Source organism: Mobula birostris, chromosome 18, assembly GCF_030028105.1.
Source record: "Mobula birostris isolate sMobBir1 chromosome 18, sMobBir1.hap1, whole genome shotgun sequence".
NCBI lineage: Eukaryota > Metazoa > Chordata > Chondrichthyes > Myliobatiformes > Myliobatidae > Mobula > Mobula birostris.
Genome location: NC_092387.1, coordinates 68,154,563 through 68,177,140, shown reverse-complemented (window position 1 = coordinate 68,177,140; position 22,578 = coordinate 68,154,563). Strand labels below are relative to the sequence as shown.

At 43.1% G+C, this 22,578-nt stretch overlaps 1 protein-coding gene across 3 annotated transcripts in view; it reads left to right on the top strand.

Moving 5' to 3' along the window:
- vstm4a (V-set and transmembrane domain containing 4a) overlaps window positions 1-22,578 on the top strand; it is a 65,208-nt gene that overhangs the window by 24,738 nt on the left and 17,892 nt on the right. For 2 of the 3 annotated variants that reach the window (XR_011889663.1, XM_072282888.1), the window contains 5 exons: window positions 152-220; window positions 4,720-4,788; window positions 8,489-8,602; window positions 8,710-8,743; window positions 13,521-13,627. Coding sequence is in view for 2 of the 3 variants with exons in the window: in XM_072282888.1 (XP_072138989.1) it covers window positions 152-220; window positions 4,720-4,788; window positions 8,489-8,602; window positions 8,710-8,743; window positions 13,521-13,627 (393 nt within the window). In the remaining variant the exon portion in view is untranslated. The remainder of the gene's footprint in view (window positions 1-151; window positions 221-4,719; window positions 4,789-8,488; window positions 8,603-8,709; window positions 8,744-13,520; window positions 13,628-22,578) is intronic. The other variant, XM_072282889.1, reaches the window with a different exon arrangement.

Genomic DNA, 22,578 nt, shown 5'->3' with positions numbered 1-22,578 from the left:
ATATTTCACTGAGTGCTTTGATGTACATGTGCAAAATAAAGATAATGTTTAATTTTTCTCTTTCATCTCTAAAGCCTGGCCTGACATGGTTTACTCAGTGTTTTTGCTAACTGTAACCCGCATTTCTGATGTTTCATTAATCTGTTGATAGTGCGGCTACCGCAGACAACTGCCGTGGTTATACCCCAGAGCACACAACAAACTTGGACAGTCTCCAAAGGTAAAGTAGTATTACGTATTACCGCATATATTATCTGTGAGTGATTCTAAGACCAACTCGTAGCCAATCATTCTAGAGAGCAGAATGGCCTGACCAATAAAACGACCAGGGACAACTTTTATCACCGTGATTGTGAGTGGTTCTGGGCATCACATTCCAGAACGTTGAGGCTTTTGAGAGGGTACAAAACAATTTTACAAGGCTGCTGCCTGGATTAGGTGTGTCAGCTGTAAGGAAAGATTGGACAAACTTCGATTGTTTTCTTTGGAGTGTCAGAAGCTGAGGGGAGAACTGACAGAAGTGTGTAAAATTATGAGACAGGGTAGTCAGAGTCCTTTTCCCTAGGGTAGAAATTCAAATTCTGGAGGATGTAACTTTAAGGTGGGAGGGGAAAGTTTAAAGGAGATGTGTGGGCAGGTTTTTTTAACACAGAGGGCAGTAGGTGCCTGAAATGCATCGCCAGGTGTGGTGGTAGAATCAGACGTGACAGTGGTGTTCAACAGCCTTTCAGACTGGCACATCGATAGAGTTCAAAAGTTCAAAGTAAATTGATTATCTAAGTACCGATATGTCACCTGAGACTCAGTTTCTTGCAGGCATTCACAGTAGAACAAAGAAATACAGTAGAATCAATAAAAACCTACACACGAAGATTGACAAGCAACCAATGTGCAAAAAAGACAAAGTGGGCAAATACAATTCGTAATAAATAAATAAATAAACAAACAAGCAAGCAAATAAATAAATAAATAAATAACACTGAGAATATGGTTGTAGAGTTTTGAAAGTGAGTCCATAGGTTGAGGAATCAGGTCAGTGTTGAGGACAGTGAAGTTTATTCACTCTGGTTCAAGGGCCTGATGATTGATGGGTAATAATTGCTCCTGAATCTGGTGATATGGGACCTGAGGCTCGTATACCTTCTTCCTGGTAGCAGCAGTGAGAAGAGAGTCTGGGCTGGATGGTGGGAATAGACAGGGAATTCAGGGATAAGGACCACGTGCAGGCGGAAGGAATGTGGATTAAATGGGCATCTTGGTTGGTGCAGACTCTGAGGGCTGAAGAGCCTGTTCCTGTGCTGTAGTGTTCTATTTTCTAAATGCCCCAGTCAGGTGTCAACAGTCCGGAACAGCAGGCTGCAGATAAGATAACAAGACATGAAGGCTTCTGGGCTCCTTTGGTCTATTCCTCTGCGCGTTTGGATTGTTTCATTGATCATTGTCAAACGGCATTCCATCCACGGTGATAAAGTGCTTTTAGAGGCTAGTTATGAAACATACCAACTTCTGCCACGGCAGAGATTTGGATCTGTTCCAGCTCACTTACCGTCACAGTAGTGTAGTAGTTCGCACGATGTTATTACAGCTCAGAGCATCCAAATTTAGGGTTCTGACCCGGTGTTCTCTGTAAGATTTCTCTGTGTGTCTTCCCCATGGAATGTGTGTGTTTTCTCCAGGTGCTCTAGTTTCCTCCCACAGTACAAAGATGTACTGATTAGGTTAATTGGCCATTGCAAATTGTCCCGTGATTGGGTTGGCGTTATTCTGGGGTTGCTGGGGTTTGCTGGGCAGCATGGCTCGAAGCGATGAAAAGCTAATCTGTGCTGAATCTCTAAACGATAAACTAACTAAAATAAACACTACAACTTGCTCTCAATATTATTTATTACTTTTATTATTATTATTATTATTATTATTTTGTATTTGCAGTTTGTCTTCTTTTGCTTATTGGATGTTTATCAGCTTTTGCGTGTAGATTTTCATTGATTCTATTGTATTTCTCTGTCTTACTGTGAATGCTTGCAAGAAAACGAATCTCAGGGTCATAGAGTTTATGATGACTGATACAGTTATATCCTTTAATAATAAATTTACTTCAAACTTTGAACTTTGATATGCATGTGCAAATGACTAAATGGTTTTTCACTTACACTGTCCATTGGGATCCAGGTGGACTTGTAGGTTTAATGGATGCTTTGAACTTTGAACTTTGAGACTGGTCTGTGCTTCCACCTGGTTTAGTCTGACTCAGAGACAGAAATACCTCAACGTGCATGCAGGGAGACTGTGTGATTTCAGCAAACACCACTTCCCACCCATGGGTAAGGTTCAGTTCTGTCCTGTAAAAATAAAAAACAATCCTGCAGGTACAGAAAAGTTTAAATTAAAACAGAAACTGCTGTACTCACTCAGATTGATATTGGAGTAGGTTAAAAGGTCAGTGCAACACCATGGGCTGGAATATTCTATGCTCTATGTTCTACGGGGTACCATTTCCACCCAGCAGGTAGTCAGTATGTGGCATGGACTGGCAAAGGGAATTGAAGAGGGTACATCAACAACATTTAAATAATACTCAGACAAGTAAATGGATGTGAAAGGTTTACAGCGCTGTGGGCCAAACGTAGGCACATGTGTTTGGTTTAAATGGGAAGCTTGATCAATATGACGCAGTTGGGCTGAATGGCTTGTTTCTGTTCTGTAGGACTCTATTGTAGGTTTAACCTCCCCAGATGTTTCCTTGTCCTGTTGTCTTATCTCACAGTCTGCAGCTCGTGTCTGACTGTGTGGAGACTGCATGTTCCCAAAAAGAATGGGTCGGGTTAATTGGCCCCATTTGTGAAAGTGAGTGATAGAGCCTGAAAGAATTTATTGAGAAAGTAAGGAGGTATGGGATCCAAGGGAACCTTGCTTTGTGGATCCAGAACTGGCTTGCCCACAGAAGGCAACGAGCGGCTGTAGACGGGTCACATTCTGCATGGAGGCCGGTGACCAGTGGTGTACCTCAGGGATCTGTTCTGGGACCCCTACTTTTTGTGATTTTTATAAATGAACTCGATGAAGAAGTGGAAGGATGGGTTAGTAAATTTGCTGGTAACACAAAGGTTAGGGGTGTTGTGGATAGTGTGGAGGGCTATCAGAAGTTACAGCGGGACATTCATAAGATGCAAAACTGGGCTGAGAAGTGGTAGATGGAGTTCAACCCAGATAAGTGTGAGGTGGTTCATTTTGGTAGGTCAAATATGATGGCAGAATATAGCATTAATTGTAAGGCTCTTGGCAGCGTGGAGGATCAGAGGGATCTTGGGGTCTGAGTCCATAAGACACTCAAAACTGCTGCGCAGGTTGACTCTGTGGTTAAGAAGACATACGGTGCATTGGCCTTCATCAATTGTGGGATTGAGTTTAAGAGCCGAGAGGTAATGTTGCAGCTATATAGGACCCTTGTCAGACCTGAGTTGGAGTACTGTCCTCAGTTCTGGTCGTCTCACTATAAGAAGGATATGGAAACCATAGAAAGGGTGCAGAGAAGATTTACAAGGATGTTGCCTGGATTGGAGAGCATGTCTTATGAGAATAGGTTGAGTGAACTCGGCCTTTTTTTCCTTGGAGCGATGGAGGATGAGAAGTGACCTGATAGAGGTGTATAAGATGATGAGAAGCATTGATCGTGCGGATAGTCAGAGGCTTTTTCCCAGGGCTGAAATGGCTAGCATGAGAGGGCACAGTTTTAAGGTGCTGGGAAGCAGGTACAGAGGAGATGTCAGGGGTAAGTTTCTTACACAAAGAGTGGTGAGTGAGTGGAATGGGCTGCCGGCGATGGTGGTGGAGGAGGATGTGATAGGGTCGTTTAACAGACTCCTGGACAGATACATGGAGCTCAGAAAAATAGAGGGCTATGGGTAACCCTAGGTAATTTCTCAGGTAAGGACATGTTCAGCACAGCTTTGTGGGCCGAAGGGCCTGTACTGTGCTATAGGTTTTCTATATTTCTATGTTTCCAATCTGAAAGCGGGTGGGGGGGGGCGCATTTGATATAATTGTCGGGAGAATATAACGGGATTAGTGCAAATAAGATTTTGAGGGTCAGCATAGAATCAGTGGGCCAAAGGGCCTGTTTCTGCTCTGTATGCCTAATGATACAAATGATGTCCAATTGTTTTTCATGTTAAAGAGAATGAAATGCTCACTGACAAGGACAGAGAGTTTCATGAATAGTGTCAGCCATTCATTACACCTTCCAAACCATTTTTAGCATAAATTTATATCAATATAATCATTACCACCCCGAAGGTGGCCAGTCAGTACAGTAGTCCCATGCTAGCTCCCTTAAGAATGTCTTTCCTCTCCTCAGATGGACAATGTCTCAAATTCCTCACCTCAGTCCTTTTCCTAACTTCTGTCCACATGGTTTCATTTTCCCAACACTCAGGAGTATGAGATGGTTTATCTAAACAGGAGCCATGATCCCTTGATGGATTTCTTGCAACCAAGTTTCTGGGGACTGTTCACACCAGGCAACAGCTTGCAATGGGAAATCAGCACTGCTGGTGTAGATCTGATGCACAGAGTGCTTAAATGGACCAGACCTTAAATCAGGCTTCCCAGCCTTGGTTATGCCATGGACCCCTACCATTAACCGAGGGGTCCATGGGTCCCCGGTCAGGAAGCCCTGCCTTAAATGAGCCAGGATAAACAATGAGAGTTTATCATTTGCAGATTCCCTTCTGGAAACTTCCACTCTGCTGATTTCCAGAAACGCTAAAGAAGAACAGAAAATATTTGAAGGTAAAATTAATTGCTTTTTGTCAATAAATTGCCCAGATCTGAACTGAATGTACAGGGACTGTATTTGAAACAGGAGATCTAGTGTATACATCACCACCATTGGAAATTTCCAGAGGATCATCATCACGGGCTGAATGGCCTGATTCTGCTCCTATGTCTTATGGTCTTATGGAATCAAATATTTGAGAGAGGGATTGATTTTTAAATTTATGTTTTTTTCAGAGTAACAGTGATGATGTTAAGTTTGTTGGGGAAAATAATGAAGTATCACACAGAGTTCCTCAGATGGGATAAGAATCAGGTTTATTATCACTGATACAACTGTGAAAATTGTTTTGAAACAGCAGTACAGTGTAATGCATAAGTTATTTTGAATTATAATTAGAATATATAAAACACAATAAATGGGTAGTGCAAAACGAAAGCTACATACATAATGCGATAGTGTCCATTCAGCAATCTGATGGCAGAGAAGAAGAAGCTGTTCTGGAAACATTGAGAGTGTGTTTTCAGGCTCCTGTACCTCCTCCACAATGGTAGTTGTGAGAAGAGGGCATGTCCCAGCTGGTGTGGGCCCTTGACGATAGATGCCATCTTCTCGAGGCATCGCCTTTTCAAGATGTCCTCGATGGTGGAGAGGCTAGACTGGAATCACAGTATGGAACAAGTGTTCTAAAGGAAGAATGACACAATCATGGCTGACCAGGAAAGTCAAAGCCAACATAAAAGCAAAGGAGAAGGCAAAAATAAGTGGGAAGTTAGAGGATTTGGAAGCTTTTAAAAACCAACAGAAGACAAATAGGAAAGCCAAAAGGAGAGAAAAGATGAAACATAAGGCCATAAGACCATAAGGCATAGGAACAGAATTAGGCCATTTGGCCCATTGAGACTGCTCCACCATTCAATCATCGTTGATCTTTTTTTCCCTCCTCAGCCCCACTCCCAGCCTTCTCCCCATAACTTTTAATGCCATGTCCAGTCAAGCTCTGCCTTAAATACACCCAACACAAAAATGGCCTCCACAGCTGCCTGTGGTAACAAATTCCACACATTCACCACCCTCTGGCTAAAGAAATTTCTCTGCATCTCTGTTTTAAGTGGACGCCCCTCTATCCTGAGTTTGTGCCCTCTTGTCCTACACTCCCCCAGCAAGGGAAACAACCTTTCCACATCTACTCAGCTAGGGCTTTCAACATTCGAAAAGTTTCAATGAGATCCCCCCTCATCCTTCTGAACTCAAGCGAGTACAGACCCAGAGCCATCAAACATTCCTCATATGATAACCCTTTCATTCTGGAATCATCCTTGTGAACCTCCTCTGAACCCTCTCCAATGCCAGCACATCTTTTCTTAAATGAGGAGCCCGAAACTGTTCACAATACTCAAGGTGAGGCCTCACCAGTGCCTTATAAAGCCTCAGCATCACATCCCCGCTCTTGTATTCTAGACCTCTTGAAATGAATGCTAACGTTGCATTTGCCTGCCTCACCACTGACTCAACCTGCAAGTTTAGGTGTTCTGCACAAGGACTCCCAAATCCTTTTGTGCCTCAGATTTTTGGATTTTCTCCCCATTTAGAAAATAGTCTGCACACTTATTTCTACGAGCAAAGTGCATGACCATGCATTTTCCAACATTATATTTCACTTGCCACTTTCTTGCCCATTCTCCTAATCTGTCTAAGTCCTTCTGCATCCTACCTGTTTCCTCCACACTACCTGTCACTCCACCAATCTGCAAACTTGGCAACAAAGACATCTGTTCCAACGTCTGAATCGTTGCTTACAGCATAAAAAGAATGATTTGGATGAAACATGAAGGCGAGCTAACCATTAATACTAAAGAGGATACCAGAAGTTTTTTCAAATATATAAAAAGTGAAAAAGAGACGAAAGTGGATATCAGACCACTGGGAAAAGATGCTGGAGAGTTACTAAATGAGGACAAAGAAATGGCAGTCAAACTTAAAAGGTGGTTTGCGTCAGTCTTCACTATGGAAAACACCAGCTGTATTCAAGAGTGTCAGAGGCAGAAATGAGTACAGTTGCTATTACTAAGGAGAAGGTGCTTCGGCAGCTGAAAGGTCTGAAGGTAGTTAAGTCACCTGGACCAGACGGACAAAGAGGCCAAATTCAGTAAGGTTTCCTTTAGGGGAAATCTCGCCTGACAAATCTGTTGCAGTTCTTTGAAGAAATAACTCACAAGATAAGTGAGGAAGAGGGCATGGATGTTGTTTTCTTGAATATTTAGACGGCCTTTGACAAGGTGGCGCACATACGGCTGCTTAACAAGATAAGAGCCCGTGTTATTACAGGAAAGATACGAGCACGGATAGAGTATTGGCTGACTGGCAGGAGGCAAAGAGTGGAAATAAAGCAAGCCTTAATGGTGTTCCACGGGGGTCAGTTTTGGGACCACTTCTTTTCAAGTTATACTGCATGTCAATGATTAGGACAATGGAATTGATGGCTTTGTGGCCAAGTTTGCAGACAATACAAATATTGATGGTGGGAGGGGGGAGTAGTGCTGAGGAAGCAGGGAGTCTGCAGAAAGACTTGGACAGATTGGGAGGATGGATAAAGGCGTGGCAGATGGAATATAGTGCAGGGTAGTGTACAGCCATGCACTTTCACAGGAGGTGTAGACTATTTTCCAAACAGGGAGAAAATTCAAAAATCAGAGGTTCAAAGGGACTTGGGAGTCCTTGTGCAGGATCCTCTAAAAGTCAACTTGTATTTGAGTCAGTGGTGAGGAAGGCAAATACAATGTTAGCATTCTTTTCAAGAGAACTAGAATATAAGAGCAAGGAAGTAATGATGAGGCTCTTGGCGTATTGTGAACTGTTTTGGCCTCCTTATCGAAAAAAAGATGTGATGGCATTGGAGAGGGTTCAGAGGAGGTTCACGAAAATGATTCCAAGAATGAAAAGGTTAACATATGAGGTACATTTGCGGGCTCTGGGCCCGCAATCAATGGAGTTTAGAAAAATGTGGGGTGGAATCTCATTGAAACTTATCAAGTATTGAAAAGTCTGGACAGAGTGGATGTGGAGAGCATGTTTCCTATGGTGAGGGGTTCAAAGACCAGAGGGTACAGCCTCAAACTAGGGAGATGTCCATTTAGAACAGAGATGAGGACAAATTTCTTGAACCAGAGTGTGGTGAATCTGTGGAATTCATTGCCACAGATAGCTGTGGAAGCCAAGTCATTGAGTATATTTAAAGTGGAGGTTGATAGGTTCAGCTGTCCAACAAGTTCTCCAGTCTCTCTCTCCCTCATTCCTTCTCCCTCTTGATGTTCTTGTCTCTATCTCCAACTCTTAGCGCTAGTCACATTCTAGACAAAGAGAAGATTCTCACTTGCGCAAAAAAATGCCCCTTTTTTATACCTATTGACATTTACTCTAATTCATCTCAGACAAATTTTTTCACCATTATCCATTCTCATAGCTGTAGAGTACTCACACTAGGCTCTGAAAACATTTCTGTGGACTGGTTCCCTTGTACTTTCTCAAGCATTCTCACATCCTAAACCAACTCCATTTTGCCTTACAAACTTCCATTTTATGTTCCACGTTTTAGCATATACCAAGGAAAAATTAAATTGATCTCTTTCCTTACAATTGTGAAGATTGCTTGCCAATAAACACCTGCTTGTTTACATGACAGGAGACCTGCATTTCTTAATGTCTTTATCTTAGTTTCAGATCTGTATCTTTATGTGACATTGATGTGCTCTGTGGGCATCTTATCAGTGATGCTTTTTGCAGCCGTTATTGTTTGTCAGATTCTGAAGAACAGGAAAAAGTCAAAAGGTGACCTTTAATCCTCTTTAACGTTCAACTTTCACTTGACTGCATCAGTTAATTGATTTGGTTTCAATGCAACTGAAGAATTTCACGTTTTTCCTTTTCTTTTACAGCAAGGAAATATCTGACCAATGAGCCGAATAGCAGGTACTATTTTTATGCAACTTTGGGTGAAAAACAAAGACTAAATTAAGTTAAAAAAAAACTAAAGGTAGATTATTTTTTTGCTTAAGATCCTAGCTGCTTATTTCAAGTTCTTCCCAGTCAGACACATAGGAGATTCTGCAGATATTGGAAATACAGAGCAAAACACACAAAATATTGGAGGAACTCAGCAAGCCAGACAGCATTGGTAGCCTAGTGGTTAGCAGCTCGAGTTCAATTCCCTCCACTGTCTGTAAGGAGTTTGTACATTCTCTCCGTGACCACGTGGGTTTGCTCCGGGTGCTCCAGTTTCCTCCCGCAGACCAAAGACCTTCTGGTTGGTAGGTTTGGTCATTGTAAATTGTCTCATGATTAGGCTCGGGTTAAATCGGGGGACCGCTGGGTGGTGCAGCTGAAAGGACCTATTCTACATTGCTTCTCAACAAATAAATAACTATGGAGGGGAATGAACAGTCAATGTTTTGGGCTGCGATCATTTATCAGGACCGGAAAGGAAGGGGGCAGAAGCCAGAATGAGAAGGTGTGGGAGGAGAAGGTGTACAGGTTGGCAGGTGATAGGTGAGACACAGTGAGGGGGGAGGGCATGGGTGGGGCCAATCACTGCCTTTTGTTTCCCTTTCTCCCATGGTCCACTGTCCTCTCCAATCAGATTCCTCCTTCTTCAGCCCTTTTCCTCTTCCACGTATCACCTCCCAGCTTCTTGCATCATTCCATTTCATCCTCCCTCGCCCTCACAGTCATCTTCTATCTCACCTGGACTCAACTATCAGCTTCCGTCTTCTAGTTCCTTCCCCACCCCTCCTATCTTTTTGTTCTTGTTTCTGCCCCCTTCCTGTCCAGTCCTGATGAAGGCTCTCACAAATAATGTCATCTGTTTATTCCTCTCCATCGATTTTGCCTGACCTTCTGAGTTCCTCCAGCAGTTTGAGTGTGTTACTCTGGATTTCGAGCATCTGCAGAATCTTTTGTGTTTGAGTTTAGTGACTTTATGTAAGGTACAACATTGCTTCTTCAGAACTCAGCAGTTAGCTTCATGTCTTCCAGTTACCCAATACACAGATTCAGATTTATTTATCACATGTACATTGAAACATACAGTGAAATGCCTCTTCTGTATTAACAACCAAAATAACCTAGGGATGTGCTTGGAGCAACCGGATTTCAGAATACACAGCCATAAGATATTGAGTAAAATACCTCCAGGATGGAGGCAAACTTTATATCAGAAACTGCAACTACCTTTTGGAATTGAGAATTCATTCCTAAATATTCCACAGTATAAAATAAAATCAGAATGCACTGGAAGCACGCAGCAAGTTGAGCAGTACAGCAATAACATTCCAGCTTAGGTATCCTTCATAAGAACTTCACCTTCAACTTGATCTATTAACTGTTTCTCTCTCCACAGATGCTGCCTGACCTGCTGTGTTTTTCCATATTCTCTGTTTTATTTCAGATTTCCAACATCTGCAGATATTTTTGCTACTTATAAAAAAATTACAAAACAAAAACTAATGGTGTGGTCATTAGTTACTCCTTTAGCTGCCGGACTATTGGAGTTCTCAGAGCTGTGATAGATTTGCCTTGGAGAATTTGGAGTAAAGAGGATGATGCAGCTGATCAGTGCAGATGCCATAATACTATTAGACGTAGGAGCAGAATTAAACCATTTAGTTCATTGGTTCTGCTCCGCCATTCCATCATGGCTGATTTATTATCCCTCTCAACTCCATTCACCTGCCTTCTCCCTGGAACCTTTGATTCTTGACTAATCAAGAACCTATCAATCTCCACTTTAAATATACACAAATCCCTCCTCATTTCTGCTCTAAGTGGACATCCCTCTGTTCTGAGGACGTGCCCTCATCTCCTAGATTCCCCCACTATAGAAAACATCCTCTCCGCATCCACTCTGTTCAGTTTCATTGAGTTCCTCCCCCCCCCCATTCTTCTGAACTGCAGCAAGTACAGGCCCAGAGCCATCAAACACTCCTCATGTGTTAACCCTTTCATTTCTGGAATCGTTCTTGTGAACATCCTTTGGACCCTCTCCAGGATGTCTTTTCTCAGATAAGGGGCCTAAAAACTGCTCACAATACTGCAAGCATAGTCTGATCAATGCCTTATAAAGCCTCAACATCTTGAGAGAGTCATCAAATGCTCCTCATTTGTTAACCCTTTAATTCCTGGAATCTCCTTTGAAAATAATGCCTTTGCTCATCTGAGCTGGTACAGGAAGAGACACGGCATGTTCTTATCCCCATCCAGTAATCATAATGTAAGCCCAGGAGCTGGATTCAGACATTCAGCCCCTCGAGTTTGCTCTATCATGGAACTCCATGATAAGGCATCATTGGAGTGGAGAGCTGGAGGCTTTGCCCCAGCACAGAAAGGGCTAATACAAGAGGGCATTATTTTGAAGCAATTGGAGGAAAGTATGGAGTCACTTTCTTTCCACAGAGAATGGTGGGTGTGTGGAACATACTGCCAGGGTTAGTGGTAGAGGCAGAAACTGTACATATGGGACATTTAATAGACTCCTAGATCGGCGCATGGATGATAGAAAAATGGAGGAGTATGTGGGAGGAAAGGGTTAGAATGTCTTCAAAATATTATGGGCTGAAGGGCCTGTACTGTGTTGTAGTGTTCTATGTTCTAAGATCATATTTTTGCCTCAACTTCCATCTATCTGCCAGTTCTCGAACACCATCATTTCTTCTGTCATCTCTATCTGTTAGCCTGGAATATTGCCATTAGCTCTACCTCCATAACGATCTGGAGTTAAGAATTCCTTTAGATTGTATTCTGAGAAAAGAGATGTCTCCTTGTGAAGGGTGTCAGCCCAAAACATTGGCTCTTTATCCCTCTCCATAGATGTGCCTGACCTGTTGAGTTCCTTCAGCATTTTGTGTGTGTTGCCCTGGATTTCCAGCACCTGCAGAATCTCTTGTGCTTAGAGAGTCATAGAGTCAGAGAAAAATAGAGTGCACGGACAGGCCCTTTGGCTCACAATGTTGTGCTGAACCAATTAAATCTGTAATCAAATGGCCTACTAATCTAATCCCTTCTGCCTACACAATGTCCATATCCTCATTTCATTTTCCTCATTTCATGTGCCTATCTAAATATCTCTTAAAATCCCTAATGCATCTGCCTCTACCACCACCCCAGACAGCATGCTCCAGACACCCATCACTCTCTACATAAAAAACTTGCCCCTCTTGAACTTACCCCCTCTCACCTTAAATACATGCCTTCTGGTATGAGTCATTTCAACCCTGAAAAAAAGGAAACTATCTGTCTACTCTATCAATGCCTCTCATAATTTTATAAACCTGTATCAGATCTCCCCTCAGCTTCCGACACTCCAGAGAAAACAACCCAAGTTTGTCCAACCTCTCGTTATAACACATGCCCTCTAATCCAAGCGGCATCCTGATAAACATCCTCTGCACACTCTCCAAAGTCTCCACATACTTCTATAATGAGGCGACCAGAACTGTATGCAATACTCCAGATTCAGGACTGCTTTGTGTCATTTCCAATATACGGGTGTGAAGAAGATTGAAATAATTGTTACTCTGGATGTGATGCAGTACAGAGAAACATGATAAGATAAAGAACATCATAAAAACACAATAAATATATATATGTAAGATAATTTATATACATTGATTGTATGGCCATAAAATGACACTAGGCACAGGGCTATCTGTACATGTGATTCTGACAGGAAATGATGAAGTACGGTACTGGTGGTTGGGCATGGGTTTGTGGGTGGAGGTGATAATCAGCCTTACTGCTTGGAGAAAGCAACTGTTCTTGAGTCTGGTGATTCTAGCATGGATGCTACGTAGCCTCCTCCCTGACGGGAGTGGGATAAACAGTTGATGCCCAAGGAGAGTGGGATCATTCATGATATTACTGACCCTCTTCCGGCACCTTTCTGTCTTTGCTCAATGGGTAGCTGGTGCCAGTGATGCATTGGGTAACTTTGACTACTCGTTGTAGATCCCTCCTGTCCACCACAATGCAGTTTCCGTGCCATGCAGTGATGCAGCTTGTTAGGATGCTCTCCACCGTGTATCTGTAGAGATGCGAATATAGATGAGAAAACTCCAGCTCTTTTCAGCCTCTTCAGAAAGTAGAGACATTTTCAGCTTTTCTAATTGTGTAGAATGTGTTCTGGGATAATGAGAGGCTGTGTGGACTAACCAAAGTTTTATAAAGCTGCAGCATAACTTCTTGAATGAAAATATTTTCTAAAATAGTTTGGATTAATTACTATTTCTTAATTGGCAATTGAGAATGGATTTTACCTTCAAGGAAGTAAACTAGAACTTCTTCCTCAAAATAAGATGATTTGATTGCTGTTTTGCTTCCAAAAGTATCATTATTCTGACTAGATCAGACATTAACCATATTTCAGGAAATAGAAGTTAAGTACTTTTTTCGTGAATCGCAAAGTTAGTGTCTGTAGTTCTTCCTATTCCTGGTGTTTATCATTTACCTTTGGATACTGCTGTATACGGTTAAGGATATGTCAAAAAGAAAACAATCACTTCCTGGTTGAATAGAGATGGCCTTTCTGTACATCACTGGGAGCTGAGTACTCCAGGGATGATGGATGGCAGGTGTGAAAAATACGCTTGTTCTGTTACCTACAGGATTTGGAGCAGCTTACTATATTTCTCTATGAACACTGGGAAAGATGACAGATAGCTAAATGAATCATGGAATAAAATCTTGTGTTTTGCAGTTCAGGAGAAATGGTGACAAATGCAGGGAGCTCATCCATCTTCCAAACCAAATCGGGGAAGAAAACAATTGCAGCTGGTGACACACCCCCTCCAGTCCCAGTGAAAAGTAGGTCTTTATGGATCTTTTTCCAAAGATGTTGTGCCAACCAGGGGTTTACAGGAATGCAGCTGCCTTAAGTTTTTCAGACTCATTGAAAATCAGCTTTTTACACACTCTACCTCCCTCTCTCCTTTCAAACTGTCTCTGTAACCAAGTTTCAGGTTACTTTGACCAACGTGCCCTGAGGTAGCTTGCTCTCAGGGTGAAGCACATTGCGTACAAGATGGTGTAGGTAATTTTTCTCTTATCCCAAGTGAAGGGAGTTTTTACCCATTAAGGCTACATCAGTCACAGGAGCAGAATTAGGCCATTTGGCCCTTCGAGTCTGTTCCACCATTCAATCATGGCAAATTTATTATCCCCCTCAACCACATTCTCCTGCCCTCTCAGCATAACCTTTGATATCCTTACTAATCCAGAATCTATCAACGGCTACTTTAAATAGACCCAGTGACTTAGCCTCCACAGCAATGAACTCCATAAACTCAGCACCCTCTGGCTAAAGAAGTTCCACCTCATCTCTGTTCTAAAGGGCCATACTTGTATTCTGAGTCTGTGCCCTCTGGTCCTCGACTCCCCTACTGTAGGAAACATCACTCTCTCTTCCTAGGCAACCTAATAATACAACAAAATCATGAACTAAAGATTCGTTGTGCTGCTGAACCAACCAACCAGTGTGGAATTCTCCTTCTTTGGTCAGTTTATTTGAATATGTGACAGCAACACATACAAAACGCTGGAGGGACCCAGCGGGTCAGGCAACATTTATGGAGAGGAATAACTGATGGTTCAGGGCGAGACCCTTCATCAGAACTGGAAAGGAAGGGTGACATCTCAGGCCGTGATGAAGGGTTGCAGCCCAAAGTGCCGGCTCTGTATAGGTGCTGCCTGATCTGCTGAGTTCCTCCAGCATTTTGTGCGTGTTGTTCTGGATTTTCAGCACTTGCAGAAGTGTTGTTGTTGTTGTGGTTGTTGATGATGGTGGTGATAAATATAAGAGCAATCTCTGTAAACGTATACTCAATCATTATTGAAGTGCATCACGCCTCTTTGGTTAACTGCTGACCTCGTCATTAACTGAGACCAGTTTAATGTTCCAGACAACTACAGCATGGCCTCTCCCTCATTTAGATAGATAGAGAGATAGATACTTTATTAATCCCAAAGGAAATTACAGTGTCACAGTAACATTACAAATGCACAGATATACCAATATTAGAAGAGAAGTAAAAAGAGATGAGAGTGAGAGATGTGGATGAGAGTGGGGGCTGGAGGAAGGATGAGCAGCCTAACTGTGGCACTGTAGTTCAGGGAGCCATTCAAGCAGGGGGAGAGAAGAGAAATGTAGTGTAATTGGAGATAGTGTAGTCAGGGGACTATAAAGAGTTCTCTGTTGTGAAGAGAGAGAGTCTTGAAGGCTGTGTTGCCTGCCTGGTGCCCGGGTTCAGGACATCTTATCTGACCTGCAGAGGATTTTGCTGTGGAAGGGGAAAGATCCAGTTCTCGTGCTCCATGTAGGTACCAATGACATAGGCAGCATAAGAAAATAGGTTCTGCTGAGGGAATTTGAGCAGCTAGGAACTAAATTAAAAAGTAGAACCAAAAAGGTAATAATCTCTGGATTACTACCAGAAACACATGCAAATTGGCATAGGGTCAAAGAAGATTAAAGAGTTAAATGTGTAGCTCAAGGATTGGTGTGGGAGAAATGGGTTTGAATTCATGGGAAATTGGCACCAGTATTGGGGAAGGAGGGAGCTGAACCAATGGGAACCGTGATGGGACCTGGATCCTCTCCCGCAGAGTGTCATCTGCCAGAAGTGCATGCAGCTGGGCGATCTGGAAGACCGTGTTAGGAATCTGGAGCAGCAGCTGGATGACCTTCGACTCATAAGGGAGAATGAGGCAATCATAGATGAGAGCTACAGGGAGGTAGTCACACCTAGGCTGCCAGAAGCAGGCCATTGGGTGACAGTCAGAGGGGGGAAAGCAAAGGTGAGCTGACAGTTAATGCAGAGCACCCCTGTAGCCATTCCTCTGAATAATAAGTTTACCATCCTGGATACTGTCGGTGGGGATGACCGACCAGGTGTGAGCCACGGTGGCAGGGCCTCTGGCACTGAGTCTGACCCTGTGGTGCAGAAGGGTGGGACGGAGAAGAGGAGAGCTGTTGTCATTGGAGACTCTATGGTCAGGGGAGTAGACAGGAGATTTTGTGGACGTGAGAAGGACACCTGCATGGTTTGTTGCCTCCCGGGTGCCAGGGTCCGGGATGTCTCTGACCGGGTGCATGACATCCTGGTATGAGAGGGAAAGCAACCAGAAGTTGTGATACATGTTGGTACCAACGACATAGGCAGGAAGAGGGATGAGGTCCTGAAGTGTGAGTTTCGGGAACTAGGCAGAAGGCTGAAGAACAGGACCTCAAGGGTGGCGTTCTCAGGATTGCTGCTAGTGCTACGTGACAGTGATGGTAAGAATTGGAGGAGATGGCAGTTGAATGCGTGGCTGAGGAGTTGGTGCAGGGGGCAGGGTTTTAGATTTTTGGATCATTGGGATCTCTTCTGGGGAAGGTGGGACCTGTACAGATTGGATGGGTTGCACCTGAACTCGAGGGGGAGCAATATCCTTGCAGGTAGGTTTGCTAGCATGGTTAAGGAGGGTTTAAACTAATTTGCAAGGGGGGATGGGACCCGGAGTGATCGAGCAGTGAAAGAAGTGCATGGAGTAAAGCCAGATCTAACATGTAGAGAGGGTTTGAGGAAAGCGAAGCAGAATAAAGGGTGTAAAGGTAGTAAGGTAGAAGGGCAGAAGTGTGTGTACCTCAATGCAAGAAGCATCAGGAACAAAGGTGATGAACTGAGAGCTTGGATACATGCATGGAATTATGATGCAGTGGCCATTACAGAGACTTGGCTGGCACCAGGGCAGGAATGGATTCTCAATATTCCTGGATTTCAGTGCTTTAAAAGGGATAGAGAGGGGGGGAAAGGGGAGGACGGGTGGCATTACTGGTCAGGGATACTATTACAGCTACAGAAAGGGTGGGTATTGTAGCAGGATCCTCTTTTGAGTCAGTATGAGTAAAAATCAGGAACAGGAAGGGAGCAGTTACTCTACTGGGAGTATTCTATAGGCCCCCAGGTAGCAGCAGAGATATCGAGGAGCAGATTGGGAGGCAGATTTTGGAAAGGTGCAAAAATAACAGGGTTGTTATCATGGGTGACTTTAACTTCCCTAATATTGATTGACACCTGATTAGTTCCAAGGATTTAGACGGGGCAGAGTTTGTTAAGTGTGTCCAGGACGGATTCCTGTCACAGTATATTGACAGGCCAACTAGGGAAAATGCCATACTAGATCAAGTGTTAGGTAACGAACAGGGTCAGGTCACAGATCTCCCAGTGGGTGAGTATCTGGGGGACAGCGACCACCGCTCCCTGACCATCGCATTATCATGGAAAAGGATAGAATCAGAGAGGACAGGAAAATTTTTAATTGGGGAAGGGTAAATTATGAGGCTATGAGGCTAGAACTTGCGGGTGTGAATTGGGATGATGTTTTTGCAGGGAAATGTACTATGGACATGTGGTCGACGTTTAGAGATCTCTCACAGGATGTTAGGGATAAATTTGTTCCGGTGAGGAAGATGAAGAGTGGTAGGGTGAAGGAACCATGGGTGACAAGTGAGGTGGAAAATCTAGTCAGGTGGAAGAAGGCAGCATACATGAGGTTTAAGAAGCAAGGATCAGATGGGTCTATTGAGGAATATAGGGTAGCAAGAAAGGAGCTTAAGAAGGAGCTCAGAAGAGCAAGAAGGGGGCATGAGAAGGCCTTGGCGAGTAGGGTAAAGGAAAACCCCAAGGCATTCTTCAATTATGTGAAGAAAAAAAGGATGACAGGAGTGAATGTAGGACCGATTAGAGATAAAGGTGGGAAGATGTGCCTGGAGGCTATGAGAGTGAGCGAGGTCCTCAATTAATACTTCTCTTCAGTATTCACCAATGAGAGGGAACTTGATGATGGTGAGGACAATATGAGTGAGGTTGATGTTCTGGAGCATGTTGATATTAAGGGAGAGGAGGTGTTGGAGTTATTAAAATACATTAGGATGGATAAGTCCCCAGGGCCTGACGGAATATTCTCCAGGCTGCTCCATGAGGTGAGGGAAGAGATTGCTGAGCCTCTGGCTAGGAACTTTATGTCCTCGTTGTCTACAGGAATGGTACCAGAGGGTTGGAGGGAGGCAAATGTTGTCCCCTTGTTCAAAAAAGGTAGTAGGGATAGTCTGGGTAATTATAGACCAGTGAGCCCTACGTCTGTGGTGGGAAAGCTGTTGGAAATGTTCTTAGAGATAGGATCTTTGGGCATTTAGAGAATCATGGTCTGATCAGGGACAGTCAGCATGGCTTTGTGAAGGGCAGATCATGTCTAACAAGCCTGATAGAGTTCTCTGAGGAGGTGACCAGGCATATGGATGAGGGTCGTGCAGTGGATGTGATCTATATGGATTTTAGTAAGGCATTTGACAAGGTTCCACACGGTAGGCTTATTCAGAAAGTTAGAAGGCATGGGATCCAGGGAAGTTTGGCCAGGTGGATTCAGAATTGGCTTGCCTGCAGAAGGCAGAGGGTGGGAGGGAGTACATTCAGACTGGAGGATTGTGACTAGTGGTGTCCCACAAGGATCTGTTCTGGGACCTCTACTTTTCGTGATTTTTATTAACGACCTGGATGTGGGGGTAGAAGGGTGGGTTGGCAAGTTTGCAGACGACACAAAGGTTGGTGGTGTTGTAGATAGTGTAGAGGATTGTCGAAGATTGCAGAGAGACATTGATAGGTTGCAGAAGTGGGCTGAGAAGTGGCAGATGGAGTTCAACCTGGAGAAGTGTGAAGTGGTACACTTTGGAAGGACAAACTCCAAGGCAGAGTACAAAGTAAATGGCAGGATACTTGGTAGTGTGGAGGAGCAGAGGGATCTGGGGGTACATGTCCACAGATCCCTGAAAGTTGCACAAATCAGTACAAAGGGTTATGATTTAGTGGCCATTAAGTAGACGTAGTTGCAGGGTGGAGAGGATCGGGAATTAAATATCCCAGGCAGAGGGAAGGCAAGAAGGTAAGGGAGGTGGAGTAGCACTCTCAATTAAAGGTGAGATCAGAGCTATAGTGAGAGATGATATAAGATCTAAGGAGCAGAATGTTGAATCCATCTGGGTAGAGATTGGGAATAGTAAAGGGAAAAAATCACTGGTGGGAATTGTCTATCAGCCACCGAGTAATAACATTACAGTGGCACAGGCAATAAACAGAGAAATATTTTGGGTATATAAGAATGGAACAGCAGTTATCATGGGGTCTTTAACTTGCACATAGATTGGGTGAATCAAGTTGGTCGAGGCAGTCTTGAGGAGGACTTCATAGAATGCATCCGTGATGGCTTTCCTGAACAGCATGATACTGAACCTACAAGGGAACGTGTTATCTTAGATCTGGTACAGTGCAATGAGACGGGTAAAATTAGTGATCTTGTCATTAGGGATCTTCTTGGAAAGAGTGATCACAGTATGACTGAGTTTCCATACAAATGGAGGGTGCAATAGTTCACTCTAAAACAAGTGTAAAATGACTAAACAATGGAGACCACAATGAGATGAGGGAGGACTTGGCTCGTGTAGATGGGAACACAGGCTGTATGGTGGGACAGTTGAGGAACAGTGGAAGATTTTCAGAGATTTTCACGGTGCTCAACAGAAGTGTATTCTAATTAAAAGCAGGGACAGTAAGGGTGGAGAGAGCCAGCTTTGGATAACTAAGGAAATAAATGAGGATATCAAACTAAAAGTTTTTGCATACAAAGTCGCCAATAGTAGTGGGAAACTGGAAGATTGGGAAAAATTTAAAAAGCAACAAAGAACCACTAAGTGAGCAATAAAGAAGGAAGCTAGATTATGAAACTAAGTTAACACAAAATATAAAAATGGATAGTAGAAGTTTTTATCAATATAAAAAGTGGAAAAGGGTGGATAAAGTGAACATAGGTCCCTTGGAGGATGAGAAAGGGGAATTGATATTGGGTAATGAGGAAATGGCAGAAGCTTTGAATGACTATTTTGTGTTGGTCATCATAGTGGAGGACATGTCTAACATGCCAAAGAGAGATGTTACGGATGTGATGGAAGGTGAGGACGTCAATACAATAGCTATCACTAAAGAGGTAGTGCTGAGCAAACTTTTGGGCCTGAAGATAGATAAGTTCCCTGGTCCAGATGGAATGCATCCCAGGGTACTGAAAGAAATGGCAGAAGTTAGAGTAGAGGCTTTGGTGATGATTTATCAAAATTCTCTGGACTCTGGGCAGGTTCCAATGGATTGGAAGACGAATAATGTCATGCCTCCGTTCAAAATAAAAGATGTTGGCAAAAGGCAGGTAACTATAGGCCAGTTAGTTTAATATCGGTATTTGGGAAAATGCTTGAAACTATCATTGAAGAAGAAATTATGAGGCACCTGGAAAGAAATGGATCCATCAGGCAGACGCAGCATGGATTCAGCAAAGGCAGGTCTTGTTTGACTAACTTACTGGAGTGCTTTGAGAATATAATGAGCGCAGTGGATAGAGGGGAACAGGTGGAAGTTATTTACTTGGATTTCCAGAAGGTTTTCAATAAGGTGCCACATAAAAGACTTATCCATAAGATAAGGATGCAAAGAGTTGGTTGATGTATTAGCATGGATAGAGGATTGATTAACTAATAGAAAGCAGACAGTTGGGATACACGGGTGTTATCCTGGTTGGAAATCAGTGGTGAGCAGTGTGCTACAGGGGTCGGTGCTGGGCCTGCAACTGTTCACGATATACATTAATGATTTGGAAGAGGGGACCGAGTGTAATGTATCTAAGCTTGCTGATGATACTAAATTGAGTGGAAAAGCAAATTGTGCAGAAGATATGGAGAGCCTGCAGAGAGATATAGATTGGTTAAGTGAGTGGGTAAAGGTCTGGCAGATGGAGTTCAATGTTGGTAAATGCAAAGTTATCCATTTTGGAAGGAAAAATGAAAGAACAAATTATTATTTAAATGGTAAAAAATTGCAGCATGCTGCTGTGCAGAGGGGCTTGGGAGTGCTAGAGCATGAATCACAAAAGGTTGGTTTGCAGGTGCAGCAGGTTATCAAGAAGGCAAATGGAATGGTGGCCTTCATTGCCAGAGGGATTGAATTTAAGAGCAGGGAGGTCATGCTGCAACTATACAGGGTACTGGTGAAGCCGCACCTGGAGTACTGTGTGCAGTTCTGGTCTCCATACTTGAGGAAGGACATACTGGCTTTGGAGGCAGTGCAGAGGAGGTTTACCAAGTTGGTTCCAGAGATGAGGGGGTTAGACTACGAGGAGAGATTGAGTCGCCTGGAACTGTACTCTCTGGAGTTCAGGAGAATGAGAGGAGATCTTACAGAAATGTATAAAATTATGGAAGGGATGGATAAGATGGAGGAAGAAAAGTTGCTTCCACTGGTGGGTGATACTAGAACTAGGGGACATAGTCTCAAGATTTGGGGGAGTAGATTTAGGACAGAGATGAGGAGGAACATCTTTTCCCAGAGAGTGGTGAATCTGTGGAATTCTTTGCCGAATGAAACAAATGAGGCTACCTCAGTGAATATATTTAAGACAAGGTTGGGTAGATTTTTGCACAGTAGGGGAATTAAGGGTCATGGGTAAAAGGCAGGTGGGTGGAGATGAATCCATGGCCTGATCAGCCATGATCTTATTGAGTGGTGGAACAAACTTGACGGGCCAGATGGCCGACTCCTGCTCCTATTTCTTACGTTATTAAGTTCTTATGTAAATAGTAGGGATCCATGGCATAAAAAGGGTTGGGAACCCCTGCTTTATACCTATGCCCTTTTGCTTTTGTTACTCATGGGGGGACAGAGATTCTGACTTTATGCACTATCTATGCCTCTTTCAAAGAACATTTATAATCAAAGTGTGTATAGCATATACAACATTAAGATTCATCTTCTTGCAGGCAGCCAGAAAACAAAAAAAATAAATACTTTAGAATCTACAAAAAAAAACCCATACCACAAAGACCATCAAACATCCAATGTGCACAAAAAAAGTCGTGCAAACAATAAAGAAATCAAACAAGTTATACACAGAACAGGAACAGCAGAGTCCCCGAAAATGAGTCCAATGCGGTGGAACCAGTCCCATGCCATACCTGCATCTTCGAGAGCCCAGTTCACTGAATCCTTCTGAATACCACAAAAATGGCAGGTCATATGGTCGGTTCAAACAGACAACTCCAAAAGGGAAATTACAGGCTGCAGATTGTGGTGATCATAGTCCAGTAAAAATATATTTAATAAATAGTTATTAATAGTCACTGGAGAACTCTATAATCTGGAAGAATTTCCTGTGCCAATTTGCTTGTCAAGCTAAATTCCAGGAAAAAGAACAAAAGACCTGCCACTTCCAGTATCCTAGATCTTCCAGCTTACATGGTTAACAGTAATAAAAGACTATTTAGGATATCAGTCAACAGAAGGTTATCTGGCGCAGAAGAATTGATTGATGGAGGCTGCTTGTAATTGCTGGCAGCTGCCGAAACCTCCCCCTGACATGGCTATTAATGAATTGATGGAAATCTAATTAATGTCCAAGTTAAACGTCCAGCATTTTATTTATTTATCTTGTACGTTCTGTTTTGCATGTGTTAGTTATTTACAACAGAAATGGAAGTGCATCAGTTGCGCTGTAAAGAAGAAATCTAAATGGGCCTTGCAACCACGTCATGTTAAATACTTTATACACGGAGCAGACAAATATGCAAATATCAGCAATGCACATGCATCATAAGACCATAGCCAACATCCACTCTTGCCTCTCTTTTACACTTTAATGCAGAGCTGCTATGACTTGTTCTACTCGACTCTACGTTCAACCTAACC